Below are 23586 nucleotides of genomic sequence, written 5' to 3'. Positions count from 1 at the left end.
CCAGTCAAGGAACTCTCTCAAGAAAACAGTCATGTTTGTGTGTAAATAAATGTGAACGAATTCTCATTTTCTTAATTGAGAGTTTTGGGCACATAATCAGATGCACATCCACATTTCTGCATGTCTTACCATACATAGACAACTTGTTTATCTATGGATGGAATTGCATCAGTGTAAGAAATCTTGAATAATATGAATAATAATATCTGGATGAGATAACCAGGACTGCATTCATTTTATGCATTTTTCACTGAGTGATTATATTTGTATTTTATATTGAACAATAACAGAATAAAAACAGATCTTTCTAAGTATTCGCAAAGGCTTTCACGGCTGGGATCTAATGGTTGTTGTGGGTTTTTCAGGCTCTTTGGCCGTGTTCTGAAGGTTGTTCTTCCTAACATTTTGCCAGTCTCTGTGGCCGACATCTTCAGAGGACTGAAGATGCCGGCCACAGAGACTGATGAAACGTTAGGAAGAACAACCTTCAGAACACGGCCAAAGAGCCTGAAAAACCCACAACAGACCTTTCTAAGATATGTTCTCAGGGTGCAAAAGTTTCACATTTAAATGTTCTATCTTTGGGAAGAATAAGATCCTTGCACAGAAAAATAACCATAGCATGTAAAGCATAGCTAGAATTCTCCTGGACCTTGCTATCCAATTTGCTACATGCAGAGAAATTTTTAATATGGCTAGATAATTCCATACTTTGCCACTTGCACTGAGGTGTCAAGCAAGATATGTCACGTTCTGCTGTTCTGTTCTGACTGCTGGTTGTGTGAGACTCCAGACCCTTTCAAGGAATGTTTTCCTTATACATTCAGAAACTAAACTTATGCACACCACCCCATGGATTCCCTCAGATGCTGTAGGAATCTCTCTTCTTATAGGATGCTTTGTGGTACTATCTCCTCTGTTTCTGTTTTGCCAGTTTAAAATCCCATGAATTTTCTGGTCTGCTCAAACTTCCCTTCCATAAAGCCTGTATCTCCAACCTGAGTGTTTAATGGGCAAAATAAATAGACACAGAAGCTATTCCTCTCTTTTGTGTCCCCCCCCCTTCCATTCTTTGCAGTCTCCACAGAGTACTAGCAATTTCAGGTGGTGCAAACTAAGGGAAATAGAAGAGTTTAGCACTATCTAACAAACTGATGGCAGCACTGAGAAGTGGTAAAGTGATGGTGGTTACTTCATTTTCTTTCATGACCTTCTGATTACTCTTCTTTCTTAAAACCCCTAAAACTCACACCCTTGTATCATAATAATGATTTTTTTAAAATAGCTGTTCGATAATTAAGCTATGTTGTGTGGCAAAGTGGATCAACATTCTATAAGCGAATTCTTAAAATGAGTATAGCCCAAACAGAAAATTATAAATTTGAAACTAGATTTTGGATCAGCACCAACTTTGGCACAGGTGTACTGGACAGTCTGCCCTTACTGTATGCCCAATTTGTTGAAGTTTGGGTAAAGATGTTAAGTTTTGAGGTTTTTTAAAAAGTAAAACTGTTTCCCCTATTCAGAAATAGCCAGGCCCAAACATCCCAAGATTTAAAATAAGTCATATATGCTGAAAATACCAGTCTTGGTTATTTTGAGAGAATGGTTGACCAAACTCTCTATTTTTAATTTGGACAGATTCCAAGCTGCAGGGGAAGAAATATTGATCCTCAAACAATGCCATTCAACTGGGAAAAATGTTGACTTTGTTAAAAACTGAGCGTGCATCATACAGACTTGCCAGGCAGACAAAACAATGGGTGAGGGAGGATTACAAGTCAACACAACTTCACAGCATTCATGGAAGGAGGGGGAAAAACAGATTTAAAAAGTACTGGAGTGACAGTCCTCTGAAAAGGGAGACATTTTATCATGTCTCTTCAGAAAATTAGCATACAATTTTATAAAGCATATTAGAAGTATTTCTGCATTGCTAAAGCACAGAGCAGTTGTGTTTGTACCAGCCGTGGCAGCTTTCAGGAAACATTTCCTCAGGATTTCTGAGACCTGACTCCTGACACAAGCTTTCAAAGGGGAAAACAGCTCCAGGTCTGGGGCAATTTGAACATTGGAACCTGCAGATCGGGGCCAAACAAGGATTTGGGCTTACAAAGGGATTATGTGTTGCTTGACATAGTCTAATTCCATTTTTGGTGACTATATCCTTTTGTATTCCTGTCAGATCATATAAACTGATGCCTGAAACTCTTTCTAAGGATACAAAAGAACTCGATAGGCCTCCAGGGCAAAATCAGAAGCCTGTGTTCATCACAGCTGGCATTTATCTCAGAAGGGTTAATCCCAGGGTAATTCAGAAGAATATTTTGTACCTTGTACAATTCTTGTTTCTTCTGAATATCTTTTCTTATTTGCCCCATGCAAGACAAACTGAATGTCCAAGAAAATCTCTGCTTGCTTTCTTCCTTTTATTGAATAGGCATAAGCAAGCAGATATAAATATGTTATACCATAATCTAATGAATACCCAAGAAGGTTAATATAAAAGTGTAATACAATGTTATAGGAATATGACTATGGAAACTAATGAACTAAATGAAAGATACAAGTAACTACTCTAACAAAATTTTAAAAACGCTCTGACAAACTTCTAAAAGCATTTAATGGTGTGCTTAAGAATGAAATAATATGATTGTATCTAAAGTGTTATAAAATGCTTAATGAAAAAAGTTACAAAGGCATATTTTCTAAGTTATAAAAGTCTAACTTTGTACTTTTATGAATTCTCAGTATTTTCTGCTTTGCAGCAAATAGTGTTCTGGGACATGATTTAGATACAGCTAAATTGACAGATAATGTGAGAAATGCTCCAGTATTGTGACAGCCTGATCCACATTATTTTCCATTGACTTCATGATGTAAAAGTCAATTAAAGGGAAGGGAAGGGAAAACAAGAAGACACCAGGCACCAGATATGAGGAGAAGAGGATTCAGTTAACAAGCTGCAAACAAGGCTGATTTCCTTCTCTCTCTGTTGATACCTATGTGTTTGGCTGGAACTAATTAACCCAGGAAACCTGACTTCCTGGGTGATATTTCACAGCAGATTCATTCGCATTTTTCCCAATGCATAGTCGTACCCTAAGACTGGGGAAATAATATGCAGAGAAATAATTGTACATTCCTTCCTCTGGTATCCCTCTGTCAATTTGATTCAAATTCAAAGTCCTGCACACCTTTCTTCAATTTTAAAAAGGGGGCATACCAGGTTTTCCAGGATTTTGTCTATTTTGCCCTATCTGCAACACGGTGTTAGAAAGGATCACAAAGTTAGTTTAATTCATCAGCCTGTGTTCAGATGGATTGTGTATGTATGTTTTGTAAGTGTATACCTAAAATCATGTCAGAACCTTTTGAATCCTCAGGTGGCAAGAGATTCCTCCAAGTACTTTGTCCCTAATTTGTTACTTCATTTTATTATAAAAGATCGTGTCATGTTGTTTAATTTGTAAACAATCATCATAGAGGGACACTTAGTTTCTTGACAAAAGCACCTAAGCCAAGGAACACATTATTTTAATTTGAGTTTATAAACAATATTTAGAATTACAGGGCACTTCTGTGACCATCTTTATTTGATATACACAGTAAACAAAAGACAACATATTGTGCTTTTATAAATAGTGGCGATAGAGTAAGGAGATGGACGTTAGCCATTTTCTAGAAAGCTGGAACATTCAACATATAACTGTTTTGAATTTTACTTGTCAACAAGTAACCAAAAAAAAAAAAAGAACAAGCTTCACTGCGGCTGTATTTGACCGTATGACTGATAAATGCAACCATGTCTTTGTTGCATACAGTGTGGTCTTGACTTGAGAACTTAATCTGTATTGGAAGGCAGTTCTCAAGTCAAAAAGTTCTCAGGTCAAATCTGCATTTCCCATAGGAATGCATTGAAAACCATTTGATCCGTATCTGCTCTTTTCCGTCCATAGAAACTAATGGGAAGCTGCTATTCCGCCTTCGACCACTAGAGGGGGATATTTTGTTTCTTTTTTTCCTTAGGTCAAAAAAGGTTCAGGGAAGGCAGGGAAAATACAGTCCAGGCAGTACAGTACCAGGCAGTCTGAAGACTGTCTCCCAATCCACTCTCTAAACGCTGGGAGGAGTGAGGAAGCAGACATACACCCTTTTCACTGGCCAACAGTTAACAGAAAGTTCAAATTTTGCACTTTCCCTGCTTCCCATGTGGGTTTTTTTCAGTTCATAACTCAAATCTAAGTACTTAGGTCAAGTCAATATTTTCCTATGAGAGCAGTTCTTAAGTCAAAATGTTCTTAACTCAAGTCATTCTTAAGTCAAGACCCCACTGTATAAAGCTTTGTAACTGTGAAAACGTTCTGCTACTGTACAATAAAAACATATACAAATTTTTCTAGAGACAATATACTTTTAAAAAGTGAAATAAAATAACTGCTCCATTATTTGTAACATATTGAAAGAGCAATCTAAGGAATTCCTTTATGTTTAAACAGCAATCTGACACAAACATTCACATATTATATCCTGTAATAGTGAAAGGTTCCCTTTTGTCTAGGCAGTGTGTGCTTGGCAAGGTCAATGACCCTTAATAATTTTGCTGTCTCAGATTATTGCAGAAGAAATATTACTTTGTCACTGTTTCCAAAATCAGAAGGCACAAAACCAAATGGCAAACCAATGTTATTGAAAGATCACATGTACACTACAGGCTTATACTGGGTTTAGTGTGGTGAGCGTGTCAGAGATCCCTAGTTGTATAACACAATTAATGGAAATGAACAGCCCCTGCCCGGGAGAAAATTATTTCAGAGTAAACCAGCCCCATCCTTACTCTGGACACATCATTCTTTTTTTAAATAAAGCTTTCATTGTAGCTCTATCTTCTGCTAAATTCTTCTCTTTCCAACCTAAACAAGGCCCAGTCACAGAACTTGAGCTCTCAGGGCTGGCTGCCAAGAGAGAATGACTGTTTTGGTAACCTAAAATTGTAGTGCAAATAAGTCCTAAATGTCCAAACACCTTCTAACATACCATATTGGTTCCCTCCAAACTTCAGAGTGTGAGGAAATGGCACACGTATCATAATAAAAGCTGGCTGGATAGATCACTGATTTAGGTTACGGAGATTGGAAGTTTGATTTCCAGCTGTGTCTTCCAGGGGAAAAGCCAGACTTGGGAAAGCTGCTCAGTCCCAGGGTGTCCCCAGAAGTGCTTCTGAGTACTCACTACTTTAAAAAGCCTGGAAAGGGTTGTCATAAGTTGTAATCAGCTTTACAGCACACTGTCATTATCATCATCAGACATAAGGTTGCCAAGTCAGCAGCTTCTCATGCCCTGTGATTCCTGGGGCAAAACCTTTGGCTGAGAGCCTGCTCTTTGTGATGTCTTGGGTGGGCCCTTGTATAACAAATACAAAAATAATGTGTGTGTATGCGTATGTGCATGAGACAGTGAGACAGATAATGTGAATTTTCTTTACTAATTCATGAATAAATATGTTGTGCTGATCACACCTACAAACACCTTTGCACTGATCCAGTGTAAGCCTTGGTGCATGTTGAAAGCGGGAAGGAGAGGGGTGTCCAGGCATCAAAGCCACCACACAAAAAAGAGCCAAACATTCTCCCCCAACACCACTTGCAATTTGTGTCCTCTCATGGAGACACAAGGATGCATTACAGTTCCCTGAGACCAGTTGACCCCTGACAGGTGGTATTCCTACCAATGGGCCCCAGCAAGGAAGTACAGTGGTGCCTCGCAAGACGATTGCCTCGTGGGACGATTAAACCGCAAGACGATTGGTTTTTGCAATCACTGTTGCACTTCACAAGATGATTCTGTGGATGATTTTCGCAAGACAATGATTTTTCTCCAATGAAATACATTAAATAGATTTCAATGCATTCCAATGGGGAACCGCGTTTCACAAGACAATGTTTTCACAAGACAGCATTTTTTTGCGGAACGAACTAACATCATCTTGCGAGGCACCACTGTATTCGTACAATATGTCATCATTATTAACTATGAGGTTTTTTTTACTTTTCCTGAAAGACGGTAAAATTGCAGCTATCAGACAAGGTGGCTTATTCCCAAGATTTCCAAATTGATAATGGCATAGAGAGAGAGAAGGGGGGAGACAAATAAAAGAATGATTGTATGCAACTAATTGAAAGCATCCCTTGAATCCACCACTGTCATGAAAGACCAAAACAGCCATCAAGTATCTCCAGTTTGAACAGAGCTCAGAACTTGTTCCATATTTCCTGGTGATGAATCTGTGAAGCCCTATGCTTTGAATTTCCCAAAACTGATTAATGAAAAGTACTATCTAAGCAGTTTGGAACATGTTTTATTTTATGGCATAGATGTTTATGCCTAATATATGCTACATAGAAGTGAGAGCTGGACCATAAGGAAGGCTGACCACCGAAGAATTGATGCATTTGAATTGTGGTGCTGGAGGAGACTCCTGAGAGCCCCCTGGACTGCAAGGAGAACAAACCTATCAATTCTGAAGGAAATAAACCCTGAGTGCTCACCAGAAGGACAGATCCTGAAGGACAGATCCTGGCCAATACTTTGGCCCTTTCATAAGAAGAGAAGACTCCCTGGAAAAGACCCTAATGTTGAGAAAGTGTGAAGGCAAGAGGAGAAGGGGATGACAGAGGACAAGACGGTTGGACAGTGTCACTGAATTTGACCCAACTCCAGGAGGCAGTGGAAGACAGGAGGGTCTGGCATGCTCTGGTCCATGGGATCAAGAAAAGTCGGACATGGCTTAACAACAACAATATATGCTACATATTGCACAACTACAATGTCTCTTTGGCTCAATAGCACTCCATATGCGTAATATGTAAAGTACAGGTCAGTGAAAATTCCAGCCCATTGTTCAACATTTCTACAAGGTGATAGAATTCTTTAAACTCTAAGAAAACCTGAAGTTAGAAAGTGTAGACAAGAAATAAGCTGACAAGGAAGAAAAAGGCATATTCAGAGATAGAACAAACATTTAGTTAAAAGAGAACTCAGGCAGAAAAAAACTTGCTTTGAAGGATGGGATCATGAGTTCATCTGTAAATAAGATGAATCTGCCACACCCACTTTACATAAAGTCAAAAACGTTGCATCTTTAATTGATGGTGACAGCTTTGGCAAGAACAGTACAGGAGAAGGTGTTGTCTAGCTGCCATCCCCCAAATGTGTTTGTCTGCAAAGACCAGAGATGACATTTGCTGATTAGAGCCACTCAGTGAAAAAGAAACAAAAGGAGAGAGCTCTAGTCTACAAAACTTATTAATGCCCTAATAAATCAATAAGTTAGTTCAAAAGATTTTTATCCAGTAAAAATTAGCCAAGTCTTCTAGGATAGAGGCCTTCCTTACCCTACCTTGTTGTTTGTTTTATCCATTTAAAATGCCTAGATTATTACCTAAACAGCACATCATAATTCTAATTAGAAACATTTACAACTGAGCCAGCCTTTGCATTTAAATCATATAGGCAACAATGAAATGAGCCATCTATAATTTTTGCCCACGGGACAATGGCTACCTTTTCTCTGAGATGGGAAGTCAAATCTCAGATTTGAAATAGGTGCTCACATGACTGAATACTCCTCCACACAAAATCCTCACTTTCATTCTCCTCATCATCATCTGTGCAAATAAAAGACTCAATGTCATCTGCTAGGATAGAAAACAGAGGCCCTGCTTTTCTGTGCAAAGGGGCAAATTCAAATGTGTAACATAGCACTGCCAAGACACACCTTGGAGAGACTTAAGGTTAAATCAATACAGATCACAGCTTAAAGGAGGAACACATTCTTTGCAGGCAGAACAATTGGGATTCAGCCCCTTGCAGGCAAAAACTCTTCTCTGGAAAACAGTTTTGCATTCAAGAACTGAATGAGCTAATTGATCTTGTCTCTAAATACTGGATCACAAAATATGATCAAGCTAGCGCTGATGGTCACACCTTGTCCAATGAATGAAAAACAAATAACAAGCCAAACGTAGTCATTAGTCACAGATTTAATTTGCTGCCTGCCTTTCTCTACATTCTACCTCTGAAAAGAGGCACTCGATTTGAGCGGACAGATACAACCCTTAAACTGAGACAGAAGATAAAAGATAAATGCCCATTTGTTTTATAAGCAGAAAACAATAGGGCGTACTTTCAGGCTCATAAGTAAGAAGTAATGCCCTGTGATTTCCTCCCATTGCATACATCTCTCACAGCATTATTATAAATCACATTTATCCCAGAATATATTTTTCCAAAGTCTTCATAAGGAAGCCAAACAAATATTGAAACACAACCATACATCATAAGTCACAGAAAACTATGTACATGTTTCCCTATAGAAGGACATACTTCAAATAAAATACAGTGAATATCAACAAACAATAGTCTTCCTTCTTCCCATTAGAAGTAGCTTGTTGCTTCCCCTTGCCCTGTTTTTGTACATAAATAGAAGAAAAGAGTCTTTGAAAATATATACATCCATATTGGTTTCAGAAGGTTTATACAACTGTTACTGTTTTTCAAGTTTCCTTTAGTTCTCATTTTCTCTCCATCCACGGGCATTTTTTCCAAACTTATATACCAATCTCCGACCGTCTACACGCTCAAGAATTTCCCTTTTGTAATAGTACCTGTTTTTAAAAAAGGAATAAAATGACATGTTTCAGAAATATATCCTTAGCAGTGATGATAGGTGAATCCTCGCATTCAATTTGGAATTGATTTTGATAAATGAAACTATTTCTTCCCCCAACACACCCAAAACACAAAATACCACAGTTTATTTAAAGCCAAGTACTAAACGCATTTCAGATCATGCTGTGATAATGGTAATATGATCAGAAAAGCAAAATGTAATCCCAAACACTGTCCACAAGCATCTGTAAACTGTCCCTTCCATGTAAACCCAGGTCTAGGGCAGGCAGATATAATCCCAGTGGCCCAACCAAAATTATGCCAACATGATGTGTCAACAGGATTAATTCACCACCTCTGCGCAAGGCCCAAAATGGCACAAGTTTTTTGCCTTCAACAAGCTTAAATCCTATTAATGCAAATTGAATATTTTAAAAACTATCCCATTGATCCCAATGAAACTCTTATATTGTGAGGTTTTGACAATTATCTACAGCTTTAATAGCCAAAAGTCCAATTCCCACACGGCCATTTAAACTGCGGTCCAGAATGTAACATTGTGGCTCTTTATGTCAGTCAGAGTTATTGCTGATATTTCTTTGGAAGAGTTCTAAATTAAATAGCTGAACTGAATCTACCTATGTCTGGAAATGTGTATGTCTTTGTTACTCTGCAGGATTTAGCAACGAATCATTTTGCATTGAAACCATCGCACTAAGCATTCAGGATCAGGATCTATCCTGCATGAATATCAGGAAATGTTTGTGGCCAGCAGTCACAAAGATAAACGGATGATATCTCATTATATCTCACAGCTTCAGTGAAGACAGTAAAAGCTCTCACTGATTATAATGAACATGATAAAAAAATAGAAATGTCACTTTGGAAATGACCAGCAAGGTTTCTGTTCTTCTTAGGTTAATATGAATTCATGTTAATTATTTCACTTCTTTAAGGAGTTAATATTCTGTAAATTATAATAGTTCGAATATTATACTGATTTTAAAAATGGCTTTTGTGAACCTGTATATGATCAATACCTATGATCTGATATTCTTAGAGAATCCAGACAAGTCAAAAACAAAATATGTGTTATCATTTCCCCACAGTTCATCACACTTCACAAAATAGATACTTTTTTTTTTTTTTTTTTTTTTTTTTGGTATGAAGGTACTGGAACGTTCTCAGTAACACTGTCTAACTGTTTCCATATGTGCAATCCTCTCAGATTTTCTTAGATTTTAGATTTCTAGTATCTTTCATACAGGCTAGTGAACTATTTTAAACTTTGGGGGTATTAAATCATTCAGTGTCCCTGTGATTTTAGCTCAGTGTGTCTGTTCTTTTTCTCAGTATGACATACACTCTAAACCAACCAACCACCGCCACCCCTTGTCACCTCATGGCACGGCTGAGTTTCTCGTAAGTCATGCTGCTGTTGTTTTTCTTCTTTCCCCACAGCTGAGCTACTGCCTCTGATTTCAAGAATCGAAAGATGCCTTCAGATCGATCCTCCCATTTTATCAACCCTGGATTCTTTTCTGGATGCAGAAGAATGTCTCGGATAAATTCCCATAAGTGAGTCCCCCGAGGAGCTAAAAAAAAATGGGATTACAAGCAAACTTGTTGGAAAAATACACACACACAATGTATTCTACTTTCTTCCCAAAGAATATTCCTGACACTAGTTCAAATGCAGAATAACTTTAGAGCCTGTAGAGATGGCACCAACCTGCATTCACAAATAGAGAGTCAAGCCAGGAAAAGACACTTTAAAAATCATCTATTATTTAAGATGCACAAATAAAAGGCTGAGATAAATAGCAACAGGACAGTGAGTAGCAGCAGGAGGAAGAAGACGACATGTCTGTTCCATCCCTGGCTTTGGTGCATTCAGAAGAATCTTTGAGAATTTGAGACACCTGACTTAGACTTTGTCATTGGCTTAGGACTGGATGGATTCACAGGTGCAGTCTGTGTTAGAGAGAGAAGATCTTCAAGAGGTGTGCTGAACTGCTTGTGGATTCCCCCTTTAAAATCACATGGGGCATAAGCCAACTCCACCTATTGGGTGGCCTCTACCATCTCCTTGTGCAGGGATTTTTTTAACATTTACTCTTCTTGACTTTGCAGGCTTGGTACCACAGCCTGCAGTGTGGAAAGTTTTAATCCCTTTTCCATAGAAATGTTGCCTTTCTCCTGTTTGGGAACAGAATAGGTGAAAATGCTTTCAGCTTTTACCTTGAGCAATTCTTATGCTCCCATCTGGATGATTAAGAACTAGGGATGAACCCTCTCTGTTTAAATTGCATCCTTATGGATGAGGCAGGGGATTAAAGTCATTTGGAGCGCAATCCTTTACAAGTCTTCCCTGAAGTAATTTCCACTGACTTCAGTAGAGTTACAGTAGTCTGATATAAGTGGATATAACATTGCAGCCTTAATTAAATGCAAGGACTTAAGAAGTATGGAGGAGACCATAATGTCAGATATTCTCAGTGCCAGGTTTTAGCTCTGCTAGATGATGATGATGATGATGATGATGATGATGATGATGATAACAATAACATTGAAATTTGCCCTTCTAAATGTTTCCACGTATGTCTTCAGAGTGTGCTTTGTTGTAGCCCATTAAATCTGCATGGTAATGTAATTTATTTCTTGGACTCTATCAAGGATAATTTTTTGATTAAACAGAATGGATCCATTACCGTTGCAAAGTGTATGCTCATTACTAATGCCAAGGTTTTCAGTAAGGACCTAGGAAAGAGTATGTAATGTTGATATTTGGTTTTTGGAAATCTTGTAATATTTCCAAAACTCCTGTTTGAACTGAGCTAAGGAAAAAGTACACTAAATTGAAGTCCACTTAAAATGGTACATTGTGTACAGACCACTTAGTATCAGTTTTAAAAGGAACGTGTAAATGAGGCCCCTCTCTATATATTTGAATAGAGGAGCTCTCTAGCCAGCTGATCAATTTCCAGATACAATAAAGAGAAGATTAAAACAGACTAAGCAGAGCTGTGTCACTAGACTTTTCCAGGCAAATTTCACTTGTGGAAAGACAGAGAGGTTTCAACATTGCCTCAGCCCTACCATCACATTCCCTGTGGACTCCAAGTCCACAGTGTCCACACATTGGAAGCATACCTGCATTTGGTCCCATGGTTTCTCAGTTTATAGTGAGAACACACATATATTTGACAGACGTTTTGTCTATATCAGTGGTTCTCAACCTTGGGTCCCCGGATATTCTTGGGTTGCAACTCCCAGAAGCCTTCAGTATTAGGTGTGCTAGCAGGACCTTCTGCTAACACACCTAATCCAAGAATATCTGAGGACTCAAGGTTAGGAACCATGGGTCTATACAAGCGTTCCCATCGTATAGACAATTTGATGCCATAGTCATCAGAGGACACAACAGTGGAAGTAGGGAAAATGTACAACCTCTCTCTTACACACACACACACACACACACACACACACACACACACACACACACCCATGTGATATTAATCAATAGCATGGAGAGTGGAATGCCTAAGCAAGAATACTTTATTTAATGGTAAGGCTAGTGGTGCGTGATTCCTTTTCTGTATCTCCTGCAATTTTCCTTTCATTGCTTTCGACACAGTAAATATTTAGTCAGCCTCTCTTGCACTGCAGTAACTCTATAGCAGCTGACTTACTGTGCTTCTTGCTGTGTGATTTCGGAGGATGATCTATTTTTTTCATGTCCGAAGAATCTTCTGCAACAGAAAAGGGTGTTAGCTCTTGCAGTCACATATTATTTATATCCCATCGCCATAGACCAAAGTATATTTAATTAAACATATATTCTAAAGGAGGTAAAGAAGGATTGAAAATGATCTTAATAATTTTATTTCTTATTAACTGGAATACCTATATGCATTGTCATGATGATGCCACATACCCTTAGGAATCATTTTTCCCCTTATAGAATGGATTTTGCTAATTTTAAATACTGATACTATGCAAATTTAAACTTAAAATAAAAAGAGAGCATTTGGCCCTGGTATAAGAGAAGGAGGACATATTATTTAAATGTATGTCCCAGTTTTCAACCACATAGTTATTAAAGTATATTGCACTAGTTAAAAACATAGCATAAAACTACATTAATATTCAATAATTTCATTAACTTCAAACAAGTTTTTTTTAAAAAATACAATGACATAATGGACTTAGGAAGTGCCAAAATCAAGAATTAGCAGAATAACCCTAAGTACTCAAACATTCAAATAAATGGAACAGACCTGATGAATCTTTTTGCACAAAACACATGCAAAGGCTTTGCTCCTAGTGAATGACAACCCTCATAGTTTGGAATAAGCAGTTCTTCTGGTGAACTACTGTGATATTTTGGGAACTGGGGTGACTCCTTGAAATGAGCACTGCTCTGACTTTTTATACCTTTAAAGTTTAAAACCTGCAACTTGAATTTACCTCAGAAACAACCTGACAAAATGATGTACTGTAGCATACGTATTGTACAACTTTGATGATATTGGATTCCATATAAAAGCTGGGCTATTACAGTTTGAAGCAGAATCCAAATGGTCTCCATGGTCATTTCAGTAAGCTGTGCATTACAATAGTAAAGACATCACCAGAGCATTCCCAATAGGCCCTGGCCCCCAAAAAAGCCAAAGCTGACAATGCAGCCAGAGCTTCTAAATTGTTAAAAGAGACAAAAGTCTTCTGCTCATCTTCCCTATTATTTATTTATTTTTATTTTATTTATTTTATTTATATTCCGCCTATCTGGTCAGTTAAGACCACTCTAGGTGGCTAACAGCATAAAATAGAACAATAAATATATATAAAACAATTTTACATAAAAATAGACATAATAGAATAGACAAATAGAAGGGAGAAAGAGGGCATCAGGGATTGACTGGAGGGAAGGTCTGCCGAAACATCCATGTTTTAAGTTGATTTTTAAAGATACCCAGCGAGGGAGCCACATGAATCTCAGGAGGTAGGTTGTTCCAGAGGCGAGGAGCCACCACCTAGAAGGCCCAATTTCTTGTCTTTTCCTTCCGGGCCTCCCTCAGCGTTAGGCTCCTCAGCCTCACCTCCTAGCTCACGCAAGTGACACAGGTAAATCTTGGTGGGAGTAGGTGTTCCGCCAAGTATTGAGGCCCTAAACCGTTTAGGGCTTTACACGTAAGCATCAACACTTTGAAGTCGATGCGGAAGCGGATGGGCAGCCAATGCAATGCGGCCAGAGTGGGTGAAATGTGTTGGTATTTTTTCACTCCATTAAGTAGTCTGACCGCCGCATTCTGCACCACCTGAATTTTCCGCAGCAGCCTCAAAGGCAGCCCCACGTAGAGCGCATTACAGTGGTATTACATTTTACTCGGCCTTCATTCTTGAAGACTTTTTACATTTGGGGATGCAAAATTAGCATAGATTGAAGTGTGCATAAAGCATCCATAGTAATTTGTGTTAAGACAAAAATGAAAGAGAGCATAAGACTTTTCTTGCTTGATTAGCTCACAGGGGGATCAAAGTACACAACCTCTCTCTCTCTCTCTCTCTCTCTCTCTCTCTCTCTCTCACACACACACACACACACACACACACACACACACACACACAGACACCAGTCAATTACTTTGAAGCAGGATTTGAAGGTAAAGGGCTTCCCTTGTTTGTCTTTAATAATAATAATAATGTGCCATCAGGTCAATTCTGACTCACAATGACCCTTTTCAGGGCTTTCTAGGTAGAGAATACTCAGAAGTTTTTTACCATTCTCTTTTTCTGGAGGCACTCTTTGCTGCTTGCCCAGGGCCCCACCGGCTGGTTTTTTCTGGATGCACAGTGGGGAATCAAACTCCCAGCCTCTGACTCTTCAGCTAGGTACCTAATTCAGTAAGTTATCCATTTGGAAATACACTGCCTTTGAAAGGGAAAGCTCCACTTAGCTGTCATAGTTAATACCCATCGGCAGATGCATCATCCACATAAGCCTCTTTTTTTAAAAAAAAAAAATTAAAATCCTAACCTTGTCACTGTGATTACATTCCATAGATAAAAGCAGGTTAGAATATGTAACATTAGTTCATATTTGCCATCTAATTTTGTAATGCTGACACTAGCCTCTTTTAGCCTGGTGCCTCCTAAATGTCTTGTCTATGACCCCAGTGACCTCTACAAGTACATCCATCAGCCATGTCTGTGGGCCACACACGTCTGGCTGACTGACAATTGCTCTGTTAGATTGCATGAGATAGTCTTTTCCAAATCTATCAAGAGACTCCCACTGTTGAAAATGTAGCCTTCTGCATGCAGGTTAGAATTAGATGGCAAATATGAACTAATGTTACATATTCTAACCTGCTTTTATGCTCATGATCCCACTACTGAGGTATGGCCCTCCCACTATATATACTGCTGGCCACACATGTACCACAGATAATGTGCCCCATTGAACTCCCTGGGGCTTATTTCTTAAAAGGAACATATAGGGTTTCACTAACACGACTAAACAACTAAACGAAAATGATGACAATTAGAAACAACATCTTCTCTTGCCCCTGAGCCTCCTGCTAGTCATTCTCATGGAGTGATGCTAAATTCTAATATCATGAGGCAGACAAAACTGAAAATATCTTCAGTAATAGTACGAAACTCAACACACCCAATGTGAAATTCCATACTTGTGTATCATTCTTCAGAATCACTATCCTTAAGGAAATCCCCTTGCCTTAACGATTATCTTGTATATGGCAAATGCAAAAAGTGTGTATAGTGGCATCAGTGTAACATACATGCATGCGTCTGCACACATAACAATCTAGCAAATGTTGTTTCCTGAGGAAAACAAAGAAGCCAAGAGTATAGAGTAATAGTTCCCAACCTTGGGTAACCCAGGTGTTCTTGTTTTGTTGCCAGACCTATAGAAAAAGGAACAAAAGCATACAAAACAAGTGGCTGTATCCCAACACAATAAGCACATGAGGAAGCACTGTTTGGGACAGGGCTAGGAAATAATTCATTCATTTTTATTAATTTTAATCTGCATATGCTTCACAACATAATGTAGCATTTATGAGGCTTTTCCCTGCTAAAGGGTAAGTCCTGTAGGCATCCTTCAGTCTCAAGGGACTATGGTAAGGAGTAAGAGTTATTTGAAATCCACTACCTCTGATATTTAATAAAAAGGCTACTGAGGTGGAGGCAGGCAGTGATTCATTCCTGCCTAGGGTTGAAACAAGTCAATCAGCAATGTGAAAAACAAGTTTGATGAATTAAAGTCCATCTGTTTACTAGAGAATAACATGCCGTTCCTTAATTAATCCTTTTAAAATATTGCTCAGTGCCGTATATAGTGATATATTTGGTTCTGGGTGAAAAGGAGCAATGTATCCTCCCTTTTTCCTGTTTTATTTTGTTTTGAAAGCTCTCCCAAAGTGTAGTACAGTACAATGCACATCTGCTCTGACAGTCACTGAATTGAATGTGCCTGAGCCCAAGGTACATGAACCTTTGCTCATTTTAGTTTATCGTTAGGTCATGTTTAAAATGTAATTTAAAAAAAAATTAACTTCCAGATGGTGCTTATCCATTACCGGAACACTTCCAATGTGTGGCATTCTATGTGTAACACATTAAGAGTAAACCTCTTCTATTTGCATCTAGTACAGAAAGCTGATGCCCCTTATTTACATGTGTGTTTAAAAATGCAGCTCCCATTTCCAATGCTAAAGTAAGTTGCAGATAGAGTAGGCCCATTTGAATCAATGGAATTTACAGAGAAGTTGACTCACCAAATCCCCACCATTCAATGAGCCTACTCAAGTGTGATTTACTGTGCCACGTCAAAAAACCTTTGGCTAGTGACTGATTCTAGAGCAAAAGGTACAGCTAATTGGTGCAGATGGAAAGAATGATGAGATGAGTGATACAAATGTAATGGGATGGGTTGTAAGAAGAGTTCCCATGTTTTAGAATGAACAGAATTTCCCTACCTTACAGGCAAGTTGGACCCCACCATCCCAAGCCAACAATTGTATTATGGGATTTGTAGTTCATCTGGAAGAAAGTGCCAGATTGGAAAGACAATTTTTAAAAGGCAAAATGATCACTTCTGATGGAGCCAAAATGTGCCATTAGGGGTCAACAGCAACAACCCATACTCCATTCTCTGTAAATTTCACAAGTAATTATTGATTTAATTTCATCACAGTTACTGTATCGGTATGAGCCATACTTCCTTCTTCCTTTCTGTAGGTTAAATGGTATACTTTGGAAAAAAACTAGATGTCTGAACACACGTTATTTTAAATTAATAAAAGATAAAAACTGTGCAGTGTTCATTAGTTATCACCGAAACAGAGGCCTCTTTGAAATGCTGAACATTTTAGAAACAAGGAAAAGGAGCAAAAATTTAAGACTCTCTTGCCTGACAGACAGCAAACAGTTTCTACTTATCTGTGGGACATCATTGATTATCAGGAATCTGTGTTGTGTCTGCCTTGGAGGACAGTCAATGCCAGAGAAGTACAAAGCCCACACACGTTCTTCACAAACCATCACCACGACTTTCAAGGGAAATTAGTTATTTGCATGTGCAAATGTTTTACAGTAAGTACCAGCATCTGTAGAAACTTGTCTGAACTATTTTGTTGCAACACTGATAAGCACTCCAGGAAAATGGTTGCAAACCGGAGCAGGAGTGGTGAGCATGTGAGCTCTTCATTCACAGCTAATTACAGCTGTACTTTTTCTGCATTGCCAAGTGCAGGGAGCATCTTCCTCCTTTACAAGTTGCTGAGCTTGTGGGAAAGCCACAAGAACTAATTAAGGCCTGGTATTTCCACCCTTACTGAAGTATATCTGCCACAAAACCTAAAGCTGTTAGGAATTGTGTTCTGAGAATGCGAGGAATATAAAATTACTCTCTCACACCTTACAGTTTAGTTTGATCAACTATCTTATTTTACTTTTTCAATTATGCTGTACTTCAAAAAAATAACTCCCTGTTGTTATGTGGTTATTGCATGCTATCCAGATCACAGTGCGATCCTATACCAGAGCTGCACTGCCTAAAAGGAGGGATGTGAAAACATTTCTGTTTTCATTGCCTTTGACAAAATTCCACAGGGATTCTTTGGCCTGTCCCTGTTCTGTAGTGGGTTCTAAGACCATTTCCCCCCTCTTCTTCTACCAAAACTCACACATATATTTGGAGCATATGTTCTTATTATTTTCAGACTCTATGCTCTTGCTACTTATCCACTTTTCCATTTGACCAAAGTATTAATTTACCTAGTCAAAAATCCATATTTTTGGTCATGTACATTTTTTTTCAAATGTTTACATGGTTTCATGAACAGTTTTTTAAAAAAGCTTGGATATACATATATAGATTTCTAAGACAAGATGTACTTTTTCCTGTTACCTATCTTGGGAGATATAAAATGGACTTTTTTTACCATGATGATTTTATTGGTTGTGTTGTTTTAATTTTTTAATGATGTTTGTCAGCTGTCTTCACAACTATTTTGATTGGAAAGGCATGATAAAAATGCAGTAAATAATATCTAATAATAAATTTCGTAGGCAAATGCAAACCCATTAATTTCTTTTTCCAGCTTAACCTAGAGGGCTTCAGAATTTTGCTACAGACCTGCTGTGCTGGCAGAGTACTAGACACTCTGCTATCCAGCAGAGATACAGCAGCGGAACTGCTATAAGCGGTTGATTTATGGGTGATCAGTGGCCATGCCAGCTGGAAAATTCTGAGAGCTGTGGTTAAAAAAAAAAGTAACTTTCTCAAGTGCTGCCTAGATAGCATAGGAGACAAGGAGGTTTCCACTGGAGCCTATGGCACTTCAGTCCACAGACAAACCCTCCCTTGATGATACAGATTTACTCCAGTCCAGGCAGAGAAAAATCTCCTTCCATTGACTTTAGTGAAAGGACAAATCAAAAAAATCCACTCTTCTCTGATGATGATCACCATGCCTCTGTACTGCAGCAGAGGGTCCTGAGCTGCTCAACAGCAGTCACAGTACATTAACATACGGTTATTTGTAGCCACCTCTGGTTTCATTTGCTACGGGTGGGGGATACTTCTGTAGATCTGTACAGCCCTTAGAACCAAAGTTGTCCACCCTGCCCCAAGGTATGCAGCATGATCCTACGGTATAATTTCTGCCATAAAAGCCAATACCTCGTTAGCTACACATTGTGTGCTTTCAGAAGTCACAAGAATTCTGTAAGAAAAGGCACTTTTGCACAAACAAGGAACATTTTGCACAAATACAGCTTACCCAACATAATCTGAAACACATTCCCATTCCTGAGAGTTACAACATATTGCTAACACTTCTTTTTTTCCTAGAACTATCACAGATGCCTTCTCCTAGGTGTTCTTGGACTACAACTTCCAGAAATCCAGGTCAGCACAGTTGGTGAAGCCTTCTGGGAATTGCAGTCCAAGAAAACCTGAGTTACCCAAGGTTGGGAACCACTGCCCTAGAGGATGATGCAGGGAAAGAGCAGTGAGATCTGTTTGGATGGTGCCTGGCCTACCAAGCAATACAGCAGGAGAGTAGTTGTATGGATAGCCAGAAGAAGTGGGCCAAAAGAGCTGGTCGGCTAATGCAGATGCCTTTCTGAGATAAGACTGGTATTTGTTTTCTGGGTTGCAAAAGACATGCGAGAACATGTTCTCCTACATTAAGGGGGAAATAAATTCTCATTGATACCAGCCCCAAGCCCCATGGAATAAGGCACTTCAGAAGCTGAAGTTTGCTTCTGTGTAGCTATAGTTTCCCTCATTATGTGTCCTCACCTATATTCTTGGCAAAATGGTTTTTCCCTCCCTGAGAGTGACTTAAATTTGAAATGGCAATGGTAATTGCAGTGGTGTGCATTTTCTTCCTTTTTTTCTGCATCAAGTCCATTAAATAGTGGTTATGAGGAGAATAAGGCAAATCCAACTCCTGCCTGGAGGGATGGTTGGCACCTGTGCCACTGGGGCTGGTGGATTAAGGGACCTTATACCAATTTTGTATCTCATTATAATTTGTATTTTCCCTCTCTCTCCTGGGCTGAGCATGTATTGGAGATGGTGGCTGTTTCACTCATGTAACACATTGATGGTATACCTGTAGTCATAGCAAAAAGTAAGCATAAGATTGCCCTGCCTTCCACATCTCACAGAGTTGGAAATTAATTATTTCACACCTTCAACAATATCCACTTTGGATTTCACATAAATGTTTGAAGTGTAATAAATCTATGAAGGCTGTGCCTTGACAAATGGGGGAGGGTAATGATGTTTCAACAAAGGTGTCTTGCAAAACTTGGGAAAGACAAAATGCCCAGTATTTGCATATGATTCAGGAGTGAGCCGTTCCTTTTTACAGAATATACAAATTCAGTTTTTACAGTATGCTGTGACCTAGGCATGCCACACTTCCTCTAGGATCAATGTGTAACAGAATAAACACACCACAACAGTGAGCCTGACTGAAACGTATGACTGCCTGAGTGATTTTAGGAACTGGCAGCCATTTTATGAGATTGGGCGGACAGCAAAGGGACAAGACAAGCATTTGTTGTTGAATTAATTTGTTTGAAGTGCCCAGACTCTACAGCTGCTGAAGATCAGAAGAGCTATAAACACATGTGGATTTTTTTTCTAGCTTATTGTTAGCTTATTGTTAGCTTATTTAATGAAAGAGTTGTCATTTTCTTTTTTCTGGCAGGTCTCTTATGCTTTGAATAACTCCAAGATTAGAGGAAATGAAACACTGTTAACATTCCATACCATTGACTTGTTAAAGCGAAGCTTGACATTGCATGAATTCATTGCTCTGTTCCAGTAGCCTTGGGTCACCAAATGTTATTGGACTACAGCTCCCAGAAATCCTGGCCAGCACAGCTAGTGGTGAAGACTTCTGGGTGTTTTAGTCCAAGAACATCTGAAGAACCATAGTTGGGAAACACTGTTCTGTTCACGTATTAGAATTCCTACTTTTATCATAACAATTATATGGGTTCCAATTATTTCTTGCTAGTAGAGCCTACACATGAGCAGGAACCTCACTTCTTCAGACTTCTCTGTATTCATTTGAGCACAGAATGGGATGGCCTAGGCATTCCATGTAACGGTGTTAATGGAACTGGAAATTCTGAGAAGTATACTAATGGCTCAAGAGACCTGGGATGAAATCCTCACTCATCCATGAAGTTACTTCATAGTTTGACTACTTTAACATTGTGGTTGCAGAAATACACGTGAGAATGAGAGACATATACACCACCATGATTTTACTAGAGGACAAGTGAGATATAAATGAAACACATAGTGAGCTCAGTGGTACAGTGGTTAAATTGTAGTACTGCAGTCAAGCCTCTGTTCATGACTTGAGTTTGATTTCAATGCCTGATTCAAGGTTGACAGCCTTCCATCTTTCTGAGATTAGTAACATAAGTACCCACCTTGTGGGGGGGGGGGAGCCAAAGTGTTGTTTGCACCATTATAATGTAAACCACTCAAAGAATGCTTTAGCACTATGGGACAGAATATGGATCAAAACAAAAACAACAATGTAAACAAACAAAGAAACCTATCTCTCTATCCATCCACCCATCCATTCACACATAAATGATCAATAGTCTAACTAACATCACAGTGTTAAGTCCTGAGGAAACCCATGTTCAAATTAAGCTTGTAGCTTTCCACATAAAACAATGTTAAGCTACACAGAGTCAAAATAAGTGGAGAATGAAATCACATATTCACTTTCTTTCCTAATAGTAGGAATGGTCTCAGGCCAGTCAATGTTCTGAAGTATATAGATAATTCAGCAATGCACAAAATTTAAATAAAATTATATGTCTATAGCAATTGAATGTGTTCAAGCTGTATATCAAACATAACATGATTTGGCCATCTAGCCATATCCTAATTTAGAAGCATGTGTCCTAAATAATTAGACAATCTTACCAATTGGCTGGTGACTTGTAGCGTTCACTGAAATCTGTGCTCGACAATAGGCTTTGCTATCCATTAATTCTGAAGATGTAAAAAAAAGTGTAATTGAAAAAAATTAAGGATCTTAAAAGAACTTCCAAAGTCGTTGAAAAATGGTTCATTGTTTATGAGTTAGTTACCTACTGTGCCACCATATCCACCCTCATAGAAATAATCTTCTTCTTTCCAGGATGCCATTGCACATGGATCTTAAACAAAAAAAAAAAAAAAAGGAATACGAGAAAACGATGTATTCAGTATAGAAAACCAAATATTCTGCATTTAGAACAAATGACTGAAATTTACAGTAAGTGCAACTCAGAGAAAGTTGAGCATTTGAATGTTTTATCAATGACAAGAAGACAGTAGCAAACAAAACGTTCTGCTCCAGGCACTGAAGAAACAATACCTTTATAAGTGTTCAGTATGCACATTGGTTACTTTGGAGAGTTTGGGAAAGCAGCATTTATGGATAGTTGAGGTCCTTCAGCTTTGATCAATGATACATTTGAGAAAAAATAGCTCCCTGCTGGTGGACCAGAAGGGAGGGGCACACCGAGGCCGAAAGCCTCAGTCTTGCCAGCACGTTGTCCCCCAACCCACCCACCCTGGCGTTAGCATTAGTCTGGGGCATGCGCAGGGTCCTGGGGCATGTTTTGTTTCATGTTTGTTGTTGTTGGCACTTAGATTTGTTGTTTCATTTGTCACAACTTTATGGCGTTTTTAGACATTGGGATAGATCCAAACGGTTGTTAGGGCAGCAGGCGGGGATTTGTATGCCTGGGAGGAATCCCCACAGGGGAACCAGAGCTGGGGCCAGGATCTACCCCAGCTTGGGAGGGGAGAAATGCCCCTGGTTGGCAGTGGAGTCACAGAGTGGCTCACGTCCATGTGGTCTCCAGACAGAACTGCCATCCTGAGTGATCTCTCAGGGAAACAATGGTCTGCATTGGTGGGACATATGCGGGTCCAACGATGAGCTGGATCCGACCCAATGCTTGGCCAGAATTACTGTCATCATAATCAATACAGTTGTGCCTTTGTTATCTCAATTATGGGGTGTGTGTGTCAATAATTCAGAAACCCAGCTGCCTCAGCAGTAGCCCATCAAACAGAGGGGTCAGAATTATGTTTTTGAGCCATAGCTGTAACCATGACTGTCTTGTATCCTTGCAAAAGCATAGTCAATCTGGACAAAGTCACGTTGTTTTTTACAAGCAGTTAACTTTGTTTTTGTTTTTGTTCCAGTTAGGAGGTGAGTTTGGGGATCTATTTGTCTTTTATACCAACGAATGTGATTACAGCTGATGATGATTCAGTTGCTAAGTCATCCTGCGTGGTCAGGTTAGAAATTATGACATAGGAATTTAGTAAATCTTCCCCCTTACCCCAGCTACGTGTTTGGGCACCCCAAGGCTCAAACTGATGTCATTACAACAGCACACACCCTCTTGTTGTTTAGACACCTGATCTACCCATTGTTTTCTCTAATAACAAACCTCACCCAAGTGGGACTTTAGAAGAAGGTTTGTTTGTGCCGGGCTGCAGAATATAATTGCACAGATGAAAAGGACTCCTATCTTAACTTTATAGAAAGTGCCAAAAAGTAATCTTAACCAACTAAATTCATGAAATGCCAAATGATGATGCAATCTGCCTTGCTCTGACAAGTTATTGACAAGGCTGCCAGTGCTTTGAACAATACCAGGCAACATGGATCCAATGCTTGACTCTAGATCTACCAGCTTCCCATGTTTCATCGTCTCATGTTCCAACTGAAAAAGCCAGCTAGCACTGGTCCCTGTAAACCCTGATGCAATCTATTCCTGCCTAAATTATCAATAACAATATTAACTATCTTCATTTCTAAAAGTGAACCCATATAAATC

General features: G+C 38.9%; 1 protein-coding gene across 2 annotated transcripts in view; it reads right to left on the bottom strand.

Annotated features, from left to right (window-relative positions):
- Nucleotides 1-4415: 4415 nt before the first annotated feature.
- The window catches only part of EHF (ETS homologous factor), a 52252-nt gene continuing 33081 nt past the window's right edge, over nt 4416-23586 (bottom strand). For both annotated transcript variants that reach the window (XM_020782787.3, XM_072985939.2), the window contains 5 exons: nt 21838-21906; nt 21671-21739; nt 12363-12422; nt 10070-10265; nt 4416-8666 (listed from right to left, as the gene is read on the bottom strand). In XM_020782787.3, the coding sequence (XP_020638446.3) occupies nt 8567-8666; nt 10070-10265; nt 12363-12422; nt 21671-21739; nt 21838-21906 (494 nt within the window). In that variant the 3' untranslated portion in view covers nt 4416-8566. The remainder of the gene's footprint in view (nt 8667-10069; nt 10266-12362; nt 12423-21670; nt 21740-21837; nt 21907-23586) is intronic.

This window comes from Pogona vitticeps, chromosome 1, assembly GCF_051106095.1.
Source record: "Pogona vitticeps strain Pit_001003342236 chromosome 1, PviZW2.1, whole genome shotgun sequence".
NCBI lineage: Eukaryota > Metazoa > Chordata > Lepidosauria > Squamata > Agamidae > Pogona > Pogona vitticeps.
Note: the sequence above shows the minus strand (reverse complement) of the source record. Positions and strands in the feature narration are given on the sequence as shown.